Here is a 20,934-nt window from a genome sequence, read left to right on the forward strand (position 1 = left end):
AAATGAGTTTTAAGTTAATTTCATATTCAAAGTTTCATACCATCCAGGATTGCAATATTAAGTGAAATCTCTCATTTTATCATATCAAATGGTTAAAGTATATAAAAAGCCTCTTCTCGAACCATAATAACTTGCTGCAATACCTCTGTTTCAAATCAAATATTATCACTTTCAATATTATAATGAAATGAAAGCTTTAAGAAATACAACAACAAAAATTTTATAGCTAACTGGCTTGGACACGATAAAACACTTCGAGAAGCTGGAGTCGACGATAATACACTTGTTGTATTGCGAAGAAAATACATGTATGAACAAAGTGTAAACATCAAAAACCCTGTCGAAATCAATCTTTTGTATTCACAATCACAAGACGGTATTGTCAATGGAACGTACCCTTGTCCAATGGAAGAAGCAGCTAAGGTGAGAATCTGTCACTGAAACTGGACTGGAATTTTATTGCCATTATTAAAAAGAAAATTATTTCTTCAAATCGGAACCTCTATTTGTGTCCGTCTATTTCTATCTTAAGCTTCCTTTCTGGCTCATTCGTTTTCATTTTTCAAACTGAACTTTCATAAGATGTCAAATCTAGGATCGGTTGACTGCACCTAAGATTGTAGTAAGTTCTCTTTAATGCGAGTTTCCGCAATATGAAATTTATATTTTTTCAAGTTAACCTCAGTTTGGAAAGTCTTTAAAGAAGCCTGAAACTTTGCAAAAGTAAAACTCTACAATAACTCCTTTTACATACAATTGTTTTCATAAAAGGCCAAAGCATATCTAAAGTGTTTTGTGAATAATGACATTATTATACTGTAACTGTTTTCAAAACATTTATTTATTTTCTAGTTTGCAGCATACAGTATTCAAGTACAATATGGAGACTACGATGAAGGACGATATAAATCTGGATATATTGAGTGAGTATTACTTACATAAGTAATGACACGAACATAGAATACAAACACTAAAAGGTTCCAGCCCTCCCGCAAAAAACCGCTAGATTATACCGCCAGGAGAGAGGAACCTTATAAAAAGAAAAACGAGAAAGAAAAAAAAACAATAGAAAACTTAGGCAAAATTAAACAAAAAACAAACTAAATGAGCATTGTGAACAATGCGTCCTTACTTCTTCTAACTACTTTATTTTAATACCTTATGGGGTGTTTTAGCTTTATTCTTAAGCAGTGGAGTGTTTTTCACAACTGAACTTTCACTAATTATTTGCTTTCTTCTTTTAGTTTTAAAGAGTTGATACCAAAGGAGTATTTGAGGAAAAAGGAAGTCGAGAAGAAAATAAAGGAGGTAAGTGATAAATCATTTCAGCTCTCTGTATTTTCAGGCTGGTTTTTATAACAAATCATATAACTTGGTGTATAGATTTCAAAGTTTTTTGGTTCTACCTTTGCGACATTAACTTCTAATTTTCTTAGATTGGCTATAATGTTCTATGCTTGTTTCATCTTATAAAGTACTCCCTTCTTTCTTGTAGGAACACAAGTCTATTATTGGAATTGATGCTTTAAATGCTAAATACAAATACATCCAGCTCTGCCAAGATTTACCAACTTATGGTGTCACTTTCTTCTTAGTCAAGGTACAATAGGTCATATTATTTTTAGATGTTTGAGTAATAACTGTGGCGTGGCAACCTGAAGACTTTTTTGAAAGCGCCACTCTTTCTCCCTGGATTGCTCCAGCTATCCTCGATCCTTCTCTTAGTATGGTCATCTTGCCAGGGAATTGAATCTTCGACCTTGCCTACCGCTGCCAAATTCTCTAATTTTAGACTAAAATTTCTTTAATGTTTAAGATTTTGTATGTCTGATAATACTCAATATTCAATCTGTTTTTCATGTTGAATTTAATAAAAATCAATATTAATTTTTTTGTAGGAAAAAATGAAGGGGAAGAATAAACTTGTACCTCGATTACTTGGTGTAAACAAAGAGAGTGTCCTTCGTGTCGACGAGAAGACAAAGCAAGTCTTAAAAGTCTGGCCTTTAACTCAAGTCAGACGTTGGGCTGCTTCTCCTAACAGTTTCACATTGGTAAGTGACTCCCCCGGACTCTCTGTTTAAGAATATCGCCACACCATTAATGACATTTGAAAAGATTTCACCTGTTGATTGAACCTTTGATTAAGCAAACTGTTAAGCAAGAACTTTCAACCCCTACTATTGAAGCAAAATCTTTTGAATTATATAGAGTATAACACAGTATATTATCCAGGATTTTGGGACTTTGAACTATGCATGTGATATTATAATTGTAGAGTTCCAATCACAATATATGTCATTCTTTCATGCACAAAACGCTGTTTAATTTTTTTTGCATAGGATTTTGGAGACTACACGGAAGGTTATTACTCTGTACAAACGGCTGAAGGAGAACAAATCAGTCAATTGATTGCTGGATATATTGATATCATACTCAAAAAGGTAAATGATTTTGTTTTTATATGACTATATTGAAGACTTTAAATAGTAACTTTAATATGCTTACTTTAAATTGAAATTCATACCAAGGAGTGTCTATGACTCGAACACGCAGGAAGGGGGACACAAATTTGTTCAAATATGGAGTAAGGTTTTGTAAAGCATTGTTTACTGAAGGGACGAGGAGCAAACTTGTTCGAGTTAAGAAGACAAGATTGCAGTTATAAAGGTTCGAGTTAACGAGTTTCCACTGAAATTAAAATCGCTTGTTCTTTTTCATTTTCACACATACAGAGACGAGCACATGATATGTATGATGGCGATTATGACGAAGAGAGTACCATGCTGGAAGATACCGTCCTCCCTAACAAAGCTACCGTTTTATCAAGAAACTCCAACAGATCGAAGATGCCTCAATCAGGATCTGTCGCTATACCAGCCGTCATCCGAGCTGGTGGTCAAGGACCGAGTTCTTACCACATGGGAAATATGGGCGACGAACAATTTTCTAATCAGCGGGGTCTTCAACATTCAGGTCATCAACCACCTCTTGGTCACACCGCCAAAATTGGAGAATTTTCGGCTGGCCAGAAGGCGTTGTTTAAGAATATTGACGATGGACGTTCACGTAGACCCGTTGTTGAGGAATTGTTGAATCAAGCACCGGAAATCCCTGTCAACGCTGAAGACCCAGTAAGTTTCAGACCATTCTTCGTGTCCTTTTAAACCCCTACCAGAAATCATTGAAATTTTGGTAAAAACGGCCTTTTTAGTTGAAAAGTACTAGAAAAAGTACTTTTTTGGCCACCAACGGTCCTGCCTTTCTAAGCTATGGTCTGAGTTTCCTTCAACAAAAAAATAAAAGTTGCCCTCTTGATGACCTGATTCTTTAAAATCAATTATTTTAGCTGAGTAAATCTTTCGTCCTAACATCGGACATAATTTAGTCACTAGAATTAGTTAGCTAGACAGTTTTATTAAATTCGAGAGTCCTTAAAACAGCACGACTGAAGTATTATTAGTAATTTTCAAAACTTAGAAATCTACTAAATCTTTCTTTTGTATAGCAATCTTTGAAATGGATGGACGATCAGAAGGAGATATCAAAGAGCAACGTCTCCAATCGTTTGGCTGCCATGAGTGCTGCCACAGCTGCCATCGTCTCCCTAACTTCTGGTGATCCAGAGGGCTTTAATTACACAGCTATTGGTGCTGGTGTCTCAACTATGTAAGATTCCCTTATTTTTTGTAATTCGATTCTTTCACAACTGTTCACAAGGATATTTTTCAAAAAGGAAATTTGTTCATTTAGCCTTATACCAGCTGATGATTGTAACAGCATGAAACTTCAAGACGCAGAATTGTTCGTTCAAAATATGCAACTTCTCTTTATTTTAGAAATTCGAACTTGGAAGAATTGATGCGTGGAATTCGTATGTTGGCCACCTTAATGGATGATCAAGGTGACAACAACCTGTTGAATGCTGCAAAAGATTTGTCTGGCGCTTTCAATAACCTCTTGTTTTCGCTCAACCCTAATGACAGAAAAGTAAGTTTACACTACCTACTACTTTAAACATATTTGGAATAACTTTATGTAAAGTTTATGCAAATTGATATATAGAAATACAGAGAAATAGAAATACAAATCAAAACTCAATCGGGACACGTTGCTCGATTTGGGTAACCGCCACTCGATTAATCCATGTTCTGGCGTGTTCATCGACAGACGTCCCTTCTACAAGCCATAATAGCTATGATTGGCTATTGACGACTTTATTTGGATGTTTTATAAAATATTTGACTAGTAACACCCCTGCCTCGCAGCCCCGGAGGGGATAAAAATTTCTATCGAAATTTCAAATATAGGATAGGGATAGAGTTCTATTGTTCCAAGGGATGGATTTTGATTGCAATATTTGCGTAGAATTTCGAACGGGGATGAAATCGAAGTCAATCTCCCGGCGGACCTGAAATTGTAGGGTATTTTTGCCACCGAGAACAAAATCTTGGCCAAATTTTCTACCAGTGGGTGTGTGACACAGGGGTGTAGATTAATGATAATGCAGACACTCTTTGAACTAACATAATACTGTCAGGGGGGGGTCTTGCAGTTACTCCTTGACACTATGTGGAGTAACTGCAATTTTGGACATTTTCTACAGACACCACCACCCTTGCAGTTATTCCATAGTGTACTAACTGATTTTACCCTCAAAATTGGTGTATACCACCCCAAAAATGCCAAATTTGGCAATTTTTTCACGGAATTCCTCATTTTTGATACCATTTCACTGGGTACGTCTTATTAACGACCGTTCAAGAGTTAAATATCTCAATCATTTTCCAAGTTTGTTAAAATAACTTTCATGCCTTGATTGAAGAAAAAAATTTGATTTTTCTTTTACTTTTGAAAAAAATGTTTTGAATTTTTTTGCTTCCGGAATTTTTTAAAAACCTAAAATTTTAAGTGAAAAATTGAAAAATGTGCTCACTTAGTACACCATATCCTACCAAAATCGACAATTTTGGGCTTAGGCACCACCCATGTTGCAGTTAGTCCACTGGTGGAGGAACTGTTTTCCCAAATTTTGGTTTATATACCACCACGGTAGTAATTGTCATAGTGTTTATATAATAACTGCATGACCCCCCCCCTGATACTGTAACTTTTTCTGTCTTCAGCCACGACAAGATTTGTTGACACATGCCGGTGAAATCGGAACATTAAGCGCCAGCATCATGATCGCTATTGGAGATGCTGACGTAGATGCCGAATTTGAAGAACTTTTATTACAACTGGCCAAAGCGGTCGCTAATGCCACCGCCGCGCTCGTCTTGGAGGCTAAGAATATTGCCAGTACTACCGAAGACACGAATTCACAAGACAAGATCATTGAAAATGCTAAGGAAACAGCGATGACTACATCACAACTTGTGGCTTGTACTAAGGTACTCGCTCCTCATATCTCAAGTCCTTTATGTCAAGAACAAATGGTGGAAGCTGCAAAACTGGTTTCTTCCAGTGTAGACGGTGTCCAAGGGGCTTGTTTTGATGCGACCGAAGATGACGGTTACCGAAGCAAAATTAAAGATGCTGCCACAGCTGTGTCTGATGCATTGAACAATTTGTTGAACCACATCCGTGATGGAGCGAACCGTAAAGGCGGTCAGTTTGACCACGCATGTGATGACATTCTCAATGCAACTGACAAGTTGTTCAATAGTATGGGTAATGCTGGGGAAATGGTCCGGCAAGCCAAAATCCTTGCACAGGTTAGTGTCCATTTGAGTATCACAGCTCTTTTTGTTTGAAACTTGGCCAATTTTTAGCCATTTGGTAACGTTCTTTAAATTTATTTTCGATGAATTGTTTCTGAAACGATGAAAATAGTCATTTTTACAGAAATGTTTCTTTTTAAGCGTTAATGATCGTTGGATGCTCTAAACTCGGTATAAATTCACTCACCATTTGGATAAGGCTATCACTATCACTAACATTTTGCCGATTAGTAGTGTGAAGTTTTTTATCACAGACTTGCACCGTAGTGGACTGTGTTTGAACCCCAAGCACTCCCAGGTAGGGTGTTAGGGAAACAAGGCCTCTCTATCTCAACTCAAAATTTTCTAGGCTACTTCCCTGCTTGTCAATGGTATCAAAGGAGACGCAGAAGGGGAAGAAGATGACGATGCGCAGAAGAGATTGTTAGCCGCTGCAAAAGTTCTTGCTGATGCCACTGCCAAATTGGTTGAAGCAGCTAAGGTACTTTTTTGTTTTCAGTTCAAGCCCCGAGTGATTTTAGGTTAAATCTTGTCTAGATTTTCGAATTTGAACTAAAAATTGCCGACCTATATTGAAAACGTAGTAACTTAAAAGTAAAAGCAGCAAGTATAAAAACAACAAATGAAGCGACTGCTAGTTACTTTTGAAGAGCGTAAATAAGTTATTATTTTCTCTCCTGCAAGTCGACTTGAGCAGACTCCCTTACTCTGACTATATAAATCTATCAACAACAAATACCTCATTTATATTTAAATTGGGGCAGGTAAACACATAACTTTCGACCGCTTGGCGTTGTGTTTGGGTCTAAGCCCGCTCGTGATTTTAGCAAGGTCGAATAACTCCAAAAACTGTTTCTTGTGAGAGTGTCATTAATGAATGCGATGAATTTAGGTATTTTGGCCTTGTGGTGAACTAGAACTTCTGGCAAAAATTTGATGAAATACATTGAATATTTTCCTAACCTTCTTTCTCTACCAGGGTGCTGCCAAGAATCCGAATGACAAGAATGAGCAGGAGAAATTGAAGCGGGCTGCCGAAGATTTGCGTGTGGCCACCAACGCCGCCGCCAGTAACGCACTGAAGAAAAAACTCATCAGACGGTTGGAAAACGCTGCCAAGCAGGTTTGCTATTTTCATTCATAATGATCATCATTTTTTAGTTTTTCGTGTCTTTTCGACCAGATTGCAATACCAATAGGCTCTCTGCAATCACCAGAGTACGAGACGGTGGTCAAGGTGAATTCCCCTTTTTCAACAAACGTTCTAAAATTGATCTTTATTTTGTTGCCCGCTGAACGAGTGACGAGTTTTGTTTCAAAGAATCGTAAATTCTTAAAAAAGAAACCCTGATTTCGTGATTCAAACCGCAAAAACAGCAGTTTCTCTCGGGTACCTAATAGCCCCCCCCCCCGCTTATTAAGTTTTGAGATTTTTTTCCAACCCGAGAGTAATTGATTACTTTCATCGCTTTCATACTTAGGCTGTCGCTTCTGCCACACAACTGACGTCAGCCGCAAAGGCTGCCGGTCCAAGCAACCGAAACCCGTCGTCACAGCAACAGTGCGAAGATTCCATTAAAGGCGTCAACGAACAATCACATTACCTCATCCATAGTATCAGGGATAGTCACAATAATCTGGACAAGCCAAGCGCACAATTGGGTTTGATCACTGCTTCCAAGAACTTTATTCCTGTGAGTTGTTTTGTACATACATAACTTTGTCCCCAATTCGATACGGTGGCGGTTTTTATCCTGCAGTAAAATATGAAAATGAGCCCGGCGCTTAGAAAGATTTCCTAGCAATAAAAGGCTTCGAAAAAGTTTTCCTTTTTTTGCAGTACGCTTAATCTGCCTGGTGGACACGTCGAATCTTTTATTATTTGGATTAAGCAGTTCGTTATTTGGCCTTGATTGAAATGCAAAGTATTTTATCCCGATAATCAATTTTCTTATAGCCTGGATCCAGACTTGTCGCAAATTCGAAAGCCGCAGTTCCTACAGTCGGAGATAATGCAGTTGCTTTGCAATTGTCAAACTCAAGTAAAAACACACAAAATGCCCTCAATGAACTGAGGATAGCTGCTGAAAAGGTGGGTGGAAAAGCCTCTTGAGAATAATTTTATCAAAGGGGACTCTCTTGTACATGATGAACACCTTTGCGAGAAGAAGCTCTTGAAATGTTTCCTCCTTGTGAGATTTTCTACCATGTAAGAAATTATAAAGTTAAAACTTATTGAAAATTTTTTTGTCCCTTTTATTCCCTTTTCTACTTGATACCTTTTTTATCTCGAACCTACTTATTTGATTTCTGCCTTAACTATGAAATGTTTGATACGGTTAAAGAAATCAGCCCCAAAAACACCATTGCTCAGGAGTGATTCAACTTGCTTCTACATGATCAACTTGATTGATTTTTCACTTTCTCAAGGCTGCTGAAGCATGTGGTTCACTGGAGATTGATAATGCATTGGCAGCAGTCAAAGCTCTTGAACAACAATTGGGTGAAATGAGAGTTGCTGCTGACGAAGGAAGATTAAGACCTTTCCCTGATGATAATGTGAGTAGCAAACTTTTTTTCACTTTGCAGTTGCAATTTTGCTGATTGGGAACTACCTAGAGGGAACAGTACTGTGATGTCATGTGTTAAAGTTTTAAGATTAGGTGAAAAAGAATAAAGGAGCAATCGAAAATCCTAGATTACTGGACTCTCGGCGTAGAATATCGACTTTATCTATCTATGTGGTTTTGGTGGTGCTTTGGTTTATGGTATCAGTTGAGATTCTTATTTCTTCATGAAGATAATTGTGCGATTCTTTACAATTTTCTTGCAAAAACCTAATAACTTGTTTTTAATAAATAACATTAACTTTCAGGCTGACGAACGAGCACTTGAGGTTGGTGCCACTTCAAAATCAGTTGGTGCAACCATGGCTCAACTCTTGACGGCCGCAGCTCAAGGCAACGACAGTTATACTGGCATTGCCGCTCGGGACACGGCAAGCGCGTTGAAAAACTTGACAAACGCCGTTCGTGGTGTTGCTGCCACGTCAGAAAAGCCGTCGGATCAGCAAGCCATTTTGAAAGCGTCACAAGTGGTCATGCATGAGTCAGCAAATTTGATTGAAGAAGCCAAACGTGCGTTGGAAAATCCAAATGATCCTGATAATCAACAAAAACTAGCTCAAGTAAGTCTAATCTAATTTTTCATGCCTTAATGTTGTCAATAGACTTCTTATTGGAAAATCTATCATACCACATTTTAGCATAATGGTTCTGCTTTTCGGAATCGGAACGGGGCTCTGGGGTTAATAAGACTGGAATCGGTTATAATACGTAGATTATACTAAAGGTGTTTCATGGTTTACAGTAATGATTACGGGATAATGTTACTTTAGATAGACTGTACTTTATCGCTCAGTTTTCATAAATTCATTCACCTGGCATGCTAGACTGTGTCACTTCAATCACCAAGGAACTTTAATAAAACAGCTCTATCAGTTCTAACTAAAATAATGGTGAACCCATTTCTATGAGAGAAAGGGAGCTGCAACATTTGAAAACTTTTTTGTTTTCAAACGTGTCTGTTCGTGACCTAACCTTCTAAAAATATAACTTGGACTTATTAGTTTCTTTTGATAACATGTAAATGGGGTCGCTTGTAATCGGTGGTATACCATCCACTATTTATTTATTAAGATAATGTTCTAATAGTTCCGTTGTGATGACCTCCTTCAGCTAACAAAAACTATTTTCGTGTAAGCTAGTATTGCCAATCATAACTGATTCATTCAAAATGTAATAATATTTTCTGAAGGCACCCCAAGTGTCCTATGTCGACTCTCCAAACTTTCCATTATTTATTATGAGCTCGACAGGGTGTCAGTAAACACGAAAAATTTGTTTTTATAAAAAAAAGAGAAAAAGTAAAGTGAAACTTCCTCTATGAGAATAAAATATTTTTGCTTGCACTATGTATTTGTGGAAATGGTCAATTTAAAATTACAGAACAGGGTTACAGAGCTGCTCGATTGTATTCCTTTGAAAAAAGCTGAAACTGAAGAATCGAAAAGCGAAGTAATAATTTTACATCACCTTAGTTGAACTTAAAATTGATTACATCGCTAGAAAAAACATTGACATCGAATAGAGAAAACTTTAACCTAATTACGGTGAAATGTTCGCCATTTCATGGGACTTATTGCCAAATTTTGCTGCATTGCAGTCAATATTATATAAAGTACAATTAGTAAACATTTGGTTAACAAAACCTCGACTCAAACCATCCTATACTCTTCATATTTTTCTCTTCAGGTCGCTCGTGGAGTATCTGCAGCCTTGAACAACGTTGTGAACTGTTTACCAGGCCAAAGGGTTGTCGAAGATGCCATCGAAGAAATCAATGCTGCAAGTCAACTCTTGCAAAATCCTGACATCAAGGTACCTCTTGCAGAATCTGTCACTTGCTTTTAAGTTTTTCTTGAGATCTTGAGCAAGTTTTTTTTCCATCCGTTTATATTTTGATACTCTTTAAAACTTTCTGCATTACAACCGTCTAGACTTAAATTTAGTTAATGGGCTTTTCCAGAAGAAAAGAAACATATACCCCTTTTGAGGAGGTCTATCCTTCCTGTGGCTGGAAATGCTGTAACCCCCCAGGCAATCTAAGGTTTAAACCCCTTCAGGAATAATGAATTTTAGTATTGGATTTAAAAAGCTACCCCCATGGGACTCCAGTTATTTTTGACAGATTTTTGTATCTTCCTTGGAACGGAAATGGACCTGTCCTCAACAGAGGGTATACGGTTTTTTTTCTGGAAAAGCCCAATATAGGTAGCCCTTTCAGATACTCCAGCAGCTGTGTATTATAAAATAAACACTTTCGATCGTTGCGAACTGATTTCACTGTGCATTTTCAGTTCCCCGTCTCAGAAGATCCTTTCAGTCAAGTCCAAGAACGTCTCAACGAATCAAGTCTCAACTTGAACGCCGCTGCCAACGATGTCGTCCACGCTGCAAAGGGACCAAGTGGTCAGCTTGCCAAAGCATCAGCCAAGTTCTCACATTCTTACCAAGATTTCCAAACGAGTGGATTGACACTTGCTGGCAAATTTAAAGACAAACAGGCTCAAGACCAACTGGTTAACAATCTGAGAAAGACCTCGACATGCAGTAGTCGATTGTTGTTGGCTTCGAAATCACTTGCCGCCGACCCAGGAGCACCAAACGCAAAGAATCTACTCGCTGCAGCTGCTAAGTAAGTCCATTATAATTCTGATTTCAAAAAACTCACTGTATAGTTTTATGATAATATTTCAAATGGTTTTATTTACATTGTTGAACACGGAAAATGTTATGGTCATGATTTTGTGAAAGTGTTCAAAACAATTTTAAAATTAAAAATTTACATCTCATTTTTCTCTTCTTCGAATTGTCTTTAGGGGTGTAACTGACGCTATCAACCAACTATTGAACGAAGCTTTGACCACAGCTCCCGGTCAAAAAGAATGCGACTCTGCAATCAGAAACATTGAAGGTACGTTTGATTACATATATATTTTTACATGATTTGAAAACCGCGCGGTTGAAAACAAAGTTGACGCTCGCTAAAGTCGATTTTAAAGGGGAATTGGCGTACCGAATAATATAGCGTCATTTATGAGAATCTCTTAATGACGGTGATTTTTCGAAGAAAAGCCACGGTAATACGTGTATGACTAGTCTGTACTGTTATGATGGTTTTAAAAATTTCTAGTCTAAAAGAAGTGTTTTCGTCTCAACAATTCCGTTTTCGAATTTAGCAATAATTCATCAAGTTAGTCAATGTCTTTTTACGTTTATCCTATTTTCCGTTTGAAAAGAAACACCTTGTTTAATCCTTGTTTCGTATACAGGCCAACTTTGGGTTTAAAATTCTGTACTTAACCCTTTGAGTGCCAGGGTCCTTTTTTCTAAGTTTTTTTTTTTAAATTGCTAGTTCAAACTTTAAGGGCTTATATCTTCTGATCTAGAATGAATTAGAAGCTCGTATATAGCTCGTTGGATAGCTTAGAGTCTCCTCTTTCTTTTGGGCGCCTTCGGCGCCGCCCGATTTAGGAAGGGCGTGGTGGGCGGCGGCCAGGGGGGGGGGGGGTAGGTTAGGGAATTAAAGCAGTCAGGCCCGCTGCGCGGACCTGACTGAACTGATGGAAAGGTGCCCAGTGGTAAAACTTCAAATCGATTCACTAGAAGACAGAATAAAGTAAAACAGGGCCAAATTTGGAGGTTCTTGGATCACTCGTTGACCAAAAATAGTCAAAAAACGGTCAGAATCTCAAAAAAGTGAATTTTTGTCAATTTTTTGCATTTTTTTGACTTTTTCGCTTAAAATCTCGCTGGAAAGACTCACTTTTGAAATTTTTTTTGCTTGACCATAAAGGACAATCTAATTCCTACGAGTTCGACCAAAAATAACGATTTCTAAATCAAACTGGGCATTACAGGAGGGCTTCGCCCTCCTATATAGCCCATGTCGTATATATACGACATCGGCACTTAAAGGGTTAAACAAAGTGAAAAAAAAAATTGAAAATGTGATTTTTTGGTGTTTTTCAGCATTTTTGAGTGATTTTAGGCCAAAAATTGAGAAATTTAAGAAAAAAAATAATTTTTGCAATTTTTCTTTAACCCTTTGAGTGCCAGGGTCCTTTTTTCTAAGTTTTTTTTTTTAAATTGCTAGTTCAAACTTTAAGGGCTTATATCTTCTGATCTAGAATGAATTAGAAGCTCGTATATAGCTCGTTGGATAGCTTAGAGTCTCCTCTTTCTTTTGGGCGCCTTCGGCGCCGCCCGATTTAGGAAGGGCGTGGTGGGCGGCGGCCAGGGGGGGGGGGGGGTAGGTTAGGGAATTAAAGCAGCAGTCAGGCCCCTGCGCGGACCTGACTGAACTGATGGAAAGGTGCCCAGTGGTAAAACTTCAAATCGATTCACTAGAAGACAGAATAAAGTAAAACAGGGCCAAATTTGGAGGTTCTTGGATCACTCGTTGACCAAAAATAGTCAAAAAACGGTCAGAATCTCAAAAAAGTGAATTTTTGTCAATTTTTTGCATTTTTTTGACTTTTTCGCTTAAAATCTCGCTGGAAAGACTCACTTTTGAAATTTTTTTTGCTTGACCATAAAGGACAATCTAATTCCTACGAGTTCGACCAAAAATAACGATTTCTAAATCAAACTGGGCATTACAGGAGGGCTTCGCCCTCCTATATAGCCCATGTCGTATATATACGACATCGGCACTTAAAGGGTTAAAGAGAATTTGTTGTTTGGCCTAGAAAAGGGAGATGATGTATATGTGTTTTTGTATGATTTATTAGGTGTGGCACATGTGTTGGAGAATCCGGTTGAGCCAGTTAACGAGGCTTCTTTCTTCGAATGTTTGGACACAGCTACTGAACGTTCCCAACAACTCGCTCAATCCATGCAAGATATGACTGCATCCTTGAAGAAAGAGGACACCGATACGCTGGCTAATGCAGCCAGTGTGGCATCTGATGCAGTGTGTCAATTGACTGAATCAACTGCTCAGGTAAAAAAGATGTCAAAATTATGTTCGATCTTAAGTTTATAAACTACCAGTAAAAGTAGTACAACCCTTCTATATGCCCTTATAATAGTGCTCTGGTGAGAAATCTATATTTTGTAATTCTAATTTATGCAGGATTTGAAATAACGGTCGGATATTGCCCGACCAAAAATCATAATTTGTAAGCTAAAGCAACCCTGTTCGGGCATTTTGTCCGACCTGCTTGGTATCGTTATACCAAGCCTTGTCTACGATTCCTTTTTTGTGCTCTGAGTAAGATGGGATTTCCGGGGATTTCCTATCTCAGTGAATGTCTATGTCTCAGGTCTCTACGTAGAAGAAAGTATTAGATATTCTTAAAACATGATACCTCAATACTTTTCTTTCTCTTTAGGCTGCATACTTAGTCGCAATTTCTGACCCATCGTCGACAGCTGGGAGAGCTGGTCTTGTCGACCAATCACAATTTGCAAAAGCACGTGATGCAATCCGCGGGGCCTGTGAAGGACTTCTTAGCGAAAACAATTCTCAACAACAGGTAATGGCTCAATACCAAAAAAGTCCTAGATAAACCAAAATATGAAGAACTTTTTCAAAATATCTTTCACAAAAGTATGAATGAACTTCTGCTTTTTTTTAAATAATTACTTTACTTTGCGATATTAATTACCACAGCCTGCTAAAAATATTAATTATTTTAAACAAATTTTAATAACTTGTTTCTTTTAGGATGAAAAACAGTATTATAGGGTAAGAAATGAAATGCTAGTCATAATCTTTAAACCTTTAAATTCAAATAAACCATTAACCATTTTGAATTTTAAAATGAAATATTAAATTTAATCCCAACATGAAAGATAAAAAAATATTTTAAATGTTTTTAAACGAGCAACTCCTGTATTAAGAATTAAATATAAAACACAATAAACTATATTTAATAGAGTTCGGAATAATTGGTTGATAACGAACGATTCACAAATTTTGTCTTTTAGATCCTTTCCGCAGCAACAGTTATCGCTAAGCACACCGCTGGTCTTTGCAATGCTTGCAAACTGGCATCCACCAAGACTGACAACCCCGTTGCTAAGCGACAATTTGTGCAATCAGCGAAAGATGTCGCTAACAATACTGCAAACCTCGTCAAATTCATCAAGGTATGTAACCTATATTATTGAAGCAATTTCAGTGTTCAATTGATAACTTTTTTAACGTTGCATTTTTAAACCCTTTGCAGGTTCAGATATAATGGGCTATTCCAGAAATAGTCTGTACCCCTATGTTGAGGAGGTGTGACGTCCAGGGTGGTCTGGAAAATAAAAAATCAAGGGTGATCTGGTTTTTTGAATGATGAAATCCGGGGGGTCAGTAAAATCGGGGTCATTATAACGAGGTCGAAAATCCAGAGTGGTCCAAAGAAATGGGAGAAAAAAATCAAAGGGGTCCTAAAATTGGGAAAAAATCCAGGTGATCACCTTTTTAAAAAAAAATCTCAACATAGGGGGTACAATTTCTTTCTGGAATAGCCCAGTGAGTTCCAGTATACAATAAACTAATAAACAAAATATAGCTGTTTACAGATTTTGTTTAAATTATAAAGTAACACTATTATGGAAGCAAAGTGTTCTATTGTAGGGACAGAAATTATGGTGGAAACTATGTAACTTATTCGAACGGAAAAACCTTTGTACATAGAAAGACTCTCTAAATGATGTTTTGATTAATTTTATCCAGGTTTATGCTGCAAACATGACACCGGACAATCGCAACGAGTGTGCCAAAGCTACTGAACCCTTACTCGAAGCTGTCGATAGCTTAGTCACTTATGCATCCTCTCCTGAATTCGCTTCAGTTCCCGCTAAGATCAGCAAACAGGTAAGAATGCGCTGCTTTGTTTTCTTCCGTTTTGGTCTAATCCTTTTAAAATAACATTTAAAGTTACTTGAGTAAAAACATCTTAAATCGATTTCATTCATGACATGCAGCATTTCAATGTCTTCTGGCATTACATCACGGACCCTACAGGTTGCAAGTGACGTATTGACTGATTTTACGTCACTTACAACCAATCAGCTGTAAGGTCTATGCTGTAATGTTAGAGGGACATTGCAATCTTACATCATTAACAACAATTACCCCGACCTCAAGTGAGGAAATCGCACCTTCTTGCATCTTGGTTATTGTTTCAAACTGAGACAAGTATTGACTCTGACGTAATTTATGGGATCGTCTAGACTACTTTGATATTTCAAGGAATATCGGACAATATATTAAACCTCCGATTTCCCCCATAGGCCAAAGCAGCGCAATATCCATTGATCATGTCCGGTAAATCTATGGTGACATCCAGTACCAACTATTTTGTTTCCGCCAAACAATTGGCCATCAACAACAAAGATCAACCTACATGGCAAATCTTTGCTCAACACTCAAGAGCTTTGGCTGATGCCATGAAAAAGATTGTTACCTGTTTGAAGTAAGTTATGTATTCTTTTCCATCTTACCCCTTCAGCACTGTCTTGTAACTCAGAGAAATCAGGCAATAAAAACTCAGGTCAGCAAAAAACTCAACAAATTCGCATCGTGTGAGCTTAAAATATCTTCTTACAAAATGTAAACACGTTACATTCCACGATTATCAGGGCGCCAAATGAACTAATTATTATAATGATATAGTTGAGAGTTGCCTACCGCCAAACACATTTAATAAAAATCTAAATGAAAAAACTGCGTATATCTTGTGAGGCCGGAAATTGTCACAGCTCCGGGTTCCATTTTATGGCACAGCCAAAACTCCAATTTTTTTTCCCATTCTATGATATACCATATATTCTTGAAATTACAAACTTTTTTTAAATATAAGTCAAAAATCAAGTTTTACACTACCTACAAAAATAAGTCTTGTCTCGCGTGTACTTATCATTCAAATTATACTCATGGGTTTGAAGTCATGTTTTCAATGCATAACTTTCTCTTCCCGCAGAGAGAACGCTCCAGGACAACAAGAATGCGACCAAGCCGGTGATATGATCAACAGAGCCATCAATAAAATCGATCAAGCTTCACTGGCAGCTATTAGCAATAACTTGAAACCAACAACCGAAGGATCACTGAAGGTATCTAAAGGAACTACCACTTTTTGGGGGGATTCGACATAGAAAATTATGACAGCTATGGAATTTCTTACTAAATTTGTTTTTCTACACATAGTTATTAGCCAATATTATGATTTAAATTTCTAGTCGTTATGTCGATTTAAAGAATGCCTTATGTTCACCACACCTTCGAAACTATGTCCGCTATAATGTACTACATTTTAAATGAAGAGGGAAACAGGTCTCGAGATTGACGAAATAAAAACGGTCATGCAAGATCGGGTATTGTAGAAGGAGGGCTTCGCAAATTTTCCGATGTAAGTCCAAAGATGATCATGATGACATTTTTCAATATTTCGTAGGGTCTTGAAGAGAAGATGATGTTGACTTGCGATCAATTGAAAGAAAGTGTTCCCAACACTGTCGAATATGCCAAAGGATCTCCTGAACGCATTGGCCATGCTGTATGTATTTTATATCATTATATTTATACTGTTTATTAAGTAATCATTAGGGTCTTCTTTTGTAATTCTATTTATTTTCGTTCCTGGAAGCCTTGGTTATCAATATTTTGACTGATCTGGCCAGGGAGGGGGCTCTGTTGCAGGATACTAACTCGATTAGGAAAATTTGTCTTAGGCACCATCACTCCTATTTTAGAACCTGGAAAAAACTGGAAAAAAAGAAACCCCCATTACCCTACTTAGAGGCCAGTTGCCAACCAAAAAAATATAGGTATATCACCCTGGTAAAATCCCTAATACCCGAAAGGGGGGTACATACACCCCCTGATTTAGCCTTAGCTTTCACACTTGTGATAATTCGTTTTCAGGTTATCACACTGGCGAATCTTGCCGATCCATTGGCCGATTCTGCTATTGGATTCGCCTCCAAACTTCCAGGAGGCTCACAAAAACAAACCGAATTGCTTGACGGCGCTAAAACCGTTTGTGAGTCGGCGGCTGCTTTAGTTTACGCCACCAAAGATGCGGGCGGCAATCCAAAGGCGGTTAACCACCACCCAGCTGTTGAAGAGTCGGCTGAAGATCTTGTGGAAGCCATCAAAGATTTGACTCAACAGTTAGAGGAAGCCGCTGGAGAAACTGGAGCCGTTACTGCTCTCGTTAACTCTATCAATAAAGCACGATCCGCTGTAGGTTTCTTCATCATTAACAGAGTTTTTTTAAATACATATAGTCGACTCTCTCTAATTTGATCTTCAAAAATTTTCTTCAAATTAGAGAGAGTAATTTAAACCCACTTCCAACTGAAAAGACCATTTTTTTAGTTCGAATTACAGAAAGACTCGAGTAATAGAGGTTCGAATTAGAGTGAGTTGACTGTAATACATATCATAGAGTAGGTCCATGCCAGCTTAAGATTAAATCAACTCCTTGATTTCTAGTGAAGGATCAAGTTTTATTTACAGATTGAACCTACAATTAAGACAAGTCCATAGAGTAATCTTTCAAGACAAAGTTTAGGCCGGCATTGACCTTGGTCAAAATACTAATAGCGCTGTGTTTGTGCTTACTCAAATCGATAAAAAAATAGATAATTATAAATTTATCAACTATTTCCATTGTAGATCACAGTCACAGTTGGTGATTACAGAGACAAAGGGAAATCACCAGAAGACTCCAACGCTTCGTTCGTCGAACACCAAGGACACATGGTCAAACATCTCAAAAACATTGCACGACATTCTCAAGATATGGTCGGAAAATCCAACACCAAACCCAAAGAATTGGGAGGCATTGCTCAAGTTTTGGTAAAAGATTATAACATGTTGACAGACGATACCAAGAAAGCTATCCGATGCAGTAACCAACCTGAGGTATGTCACCATCATCTTAACGAAATTAATACTTAAATCCCTAATTCATACCAAATAAGAAGAAATTTCAAATGACACAATGTTTTGTCTGAATGAGTTTGAAATCAAGTCTTTCGGATCCGATGGTTTTCATTCCTACATAAAAAGATTGATTTTGGATTTTGCGTAACAAATGAAACTGTGCTGTACATTAGAATTTACATAACTAAATTTATTTCTCTAAGATTGGAGAACGTCTTCAAGTCAGTGTCGATTCTCTTGGATCATCGTGCGTCAACTTGGTGGTCGCTGCTGGAAACGTTCAATCGTCACCAAACGATTCTTATGCCAAGAAAGACCTCTCTGACAAAGCCAAGACTGTTAACGAAAATGTAAGATTGTGGTTTCCCTTCAAAACGCTTTCTTTGGCTTGATCTGCATACCTTTGTTTCCGGGTTGGGTTAGAGCGTATTGACGCTATGACGGCTAACTGAAATGTCTTATGGAGAGACTTCATGGGGATCTCTCCTACAGACTCTCGCTTATTCGTAGTTTTATTATTCGAATCTTTTTCAATTCGAACTTCTTTCTAGTCCCCGTCAAGGAGAAACCTTCTTGATATACGTTCTATAATTCGAATCTCTCTGTAATTCAAGCAAATTAGATTCCCCGTTCGAGTTCGAATTAGTGAGAGGCAACTGTATTTAGTTTAGTGTTAGATTTCTTAAATTTATCATGTATTACTTATCGTTGATTTTTTAAATTTCAGGTATCATACGTGCTAGCCACTTTACAAGCAGGATCTGTCGGTACCCAAGAGTGTATCAACGCAATGAGCACTTTACAAGGTATTATCGGTGACTTGGAAACTACCGTTATGTTCGCCGAAGCTGGAACACTAAACCCCGAAACACCCGGAGAAACTTTCGGTGATCACCGTGAAAGCATTCTCAAAACAGCCAAGAATTTGGTCGAAGATACGAAATCTCTTGTCGTGGCCGCACAAGGAAGTCAAGAACAGTTGGCCTCTGCTGCTCAGAATGTCTTGGGAAGTATGACCAAGTTGGTTGATTACGTCAAACTTGGTGCTGCAGCTCTTGGTTCAGAAGACAACGAAGCTCAAGTGAGATTCTGATTTATTTCATTTATTTTGTTCAGGTCCAGATGATCTTTTGTTCATTTAGTCTGCTCAAATAGTTTACTTTTTACTATTTGCGAAGCTAAAATACATGAAACCTATGACGTGAATTGCCTAAGTTTCCGAAGTCGATTAAGGAACTAAGAAAGCCATTGACCCTCAAAAGGATTGGGATAAATTTATTAGGATTAAAGTAAATCCATCGTATCGTGGTTGCCACCAATTTTAGTTTTAAGTAGTATATCCAGTGACAAACGGCCTGTGCGTAGTTTGGGTGCTTCCGTATAAAACATTACGTCATGAATATTATGAATCGATAAAGAACCTGATCTTAACTTAATCAAACTCTCCACCATCTCTCCACTCCCCATCCAGGTTATGTTGCTGATGTCAGCAAAAGATGTTGCCACCGCACTGACCGATTTGATCGACTCCACCAAGAACGCTTCTGGAAAACCTCCAAATGATCCAGCAATGGAAACACTTAAAGTCTCTGCTAAGGTATACACTTCGTTTGTTTTGTTAACACTTATCAATTGACGATTTTATGTTTTAGCCAAATATCAGGATTTTTAACTAAATGTTTTCCGCGGTGACAGTAATACTTAATGGAGATTATAAGAAAGTCAATGTCACTGAACTCTACTAGCTAGCGTCAATACCTAATAATGGACATCAAATATCTATTTCGGGAAAAAGAGAGGATGTGCAAATACCATTTAACTTGCGTGAGGTCTCTTTCTAACGGAACTTCTCGGCAAGAATTAACTTCCAGTGTTTTTTCTCAAACATTTCTGTCCATTTTATCTTTAAATGTTTCTTTTTTTCTTGTAGACGATGGTGACTAGTGTCTCGTCACTCTTGAAGACCGTACGAAGTGTTGAAGACGAAGCATCGAGAGGAGTTCGTGCTATTGAATCCACCGTTGATGCCGTCAAACAAGCTGTCCTCGTAAGTGCTTCACTTCTCGTGTTTACAGATTGTCAGCTTTACTTCAAAAATCTTTTAAACAGCTCCTCCGTCTCAGTGAAGTTTAAAGAGAAATTTTTTATGCTCAAAATTACGTGAAATCCTGCAAAATTTGAAGAATATCGGACAATTCGCTTGCTACATGTCACTCTCTAACACCAAGAAATTGGCTTGGCCACTGTAGTAACAGGTGCCTAGGAAAGGATCTAAAAGGCAGGATCAAAAGCTTGTCGATTCCCTGGTTTCACTTTCAAATTCTTTTCTTCGATAGAATCTTCAAGTTGGTGAACCAGACAAAGGTGCTTCGCCAGAAGAATTGATCCGAGCAACCAAAGGTGTCACCTTGGCAACCGCCAAAGCCGTTTCTGCCGGCAACAGTGGCAAACAAGAAGATGTCGTGCAAGCCGCCAACATTGGGCGTCGATATTGCACGGAACTTCTTGTCGTTGTCAAGGTTAGTGTAAATTTGATGACACTGCAAAATGATACTTTTAGGAAACCACCGATGAAGTTTTCAGATCTTAATCGCATGCTTTATAAAGAGTACGAATTTCTAAGTCTTCTTTGATTTTTCTCATTCTTCTCTAGTAAGCGTATTAAGTTTGCTCATTCGCAAATTTGTGGGCAGGGCGT

General features: G+C 37.8%; 1 protein-coding gene across 4 annotated transcripts in view; it reads left to right on the forward strand.

Annotated features, from left to right (window-relative positions):
• LOC136819246 (talin-2-like) overlaps positions 1–20,934 on the forward strand; it is a 31,591-nt gene that overhangs the window by 3,649 nt on the left and 7,008 nt on the right. For 2 of the 4 annotated variants that reach the window (XM_067075465.1, XM_067075463.1), the window contains exons 8-41: positions 227–423; positions 853–923; positions 1,245–1,308; positions 1,496–1,600; positions 1,899–2,054; positions 2,343–2,444; positions 2,736–3,134; positions 3,509–3,669; positions 3,840–3,990; positions 5,127–5,717; positions 6,073–6,204; positions 6,703–6,846; positions 7,205–7,417; positions 7,681–7,815; positions 8,154–8,282; positions 8,599–8,910; positions 10,037–10,162; positions 10,642–10,979; positions 11,164–11,258; positions 13,078–13,289; positions 13,681–13,824; positions 14,016–14,036; positions 14,279–14,440; positions 15,018–15,158; positions 15,578–15,759; positions 16,267–16,399; positions 16,741–16,842; positions 17,211–17,531; positions 17,967–18,215; positions 18,440–18,586; positions 18,964–19,317; positions 19,708–19,833; positions 20,167–20,283; positions 20,573–20,755. In XM_067075465.1, coding sequence (XP_066931566.1) covers positions 227–423; positions 853–923; positions 1,245–1,308; positions 1,496–1,600; positions 1,899–2,054; positions 2,343–2,444; positions 2,736–3,134; positions 3,509–3,669; positions 3,840–3,990; positions 5,127–5,717; positions 6,073–6,204; positions 6,703–6,846; positions 7,205–7,417; positions 7,681–7,815; positions 8,154–8,282; positions 8,599–8,910; positions 10,037–10,162; positions 10,642–10,979; positions 11,164–11,258; positions 13,078–13,289; positions 13,681–13,824; positions 14,016–14,036; positions 14,279–14,440; positions 15,018–15,158; positions 15,578–15,759; positions 16,267–16,399; positions 16,741–16,842; positions 17,211–17,531; positions 17,967–18,215; positions 18,440–18,586; positions 18,964–19,317; positions 19,708–19,833; positions 20,167–20,283; positions 20,573–20,755 — 6,215 coding nt within the window. The remainder of the gene's footprint in view (positions 1–226; positions 424–852; positions 924–1,244; positions 1,309–1,495; positions 1,601–1,898; positions 2,055–2,342; positions 2,445–2,735; positions 3,135–3,508; positions 3,670–3,839; positions 3,991–5,126; positions 5,718–6,072; positions 6,205–6,702; positions 6,847–7,204; positions 7,418–7,680; positions 7,816–8,153; positions 8,283–8,598; positions 8,911–10,036; positions 10,163–10,641; positions 10,980–11,163; positions 11,259–13,077; positions 13,290–13,680; positions 13,825–14,015; positions 14,037–14,278; positions 14,441–15,017; positions 15,159–15,577; positions 15,760–16,266; positions 16,400–16,740; positions 16,843–17,210; positions 17,532–17,966; positions 18,216–18,439; positions 18,587–18,963; positions 19,318–19,707; positions 19,834–20,166; positions 20,284–20,572; positions 20,756–20,934) is intronic. The other 2 variants (XM_067075466.1, XM_067075464.1) reach the window with 1 other exon arrangement.

The sequence above is a fragment of the Clytia hemisphaerica genome, unplaced genomic scaffold, assembly GCF_902728285.1.
Source record: "Clytia hemisphaerica strain Z4C2 unplaced genomic scaffold, Clytia hemisphaerica genome assembly, whole genome shotgun sequence".
NCBI classification, from domain to species: domain Eukaryota; kingdom Metazoa; phylum Cnidaria; class Hydrozoa; order Leptothecata; family Clytiidae; genus Clytia; species Clytia hemisphaerica.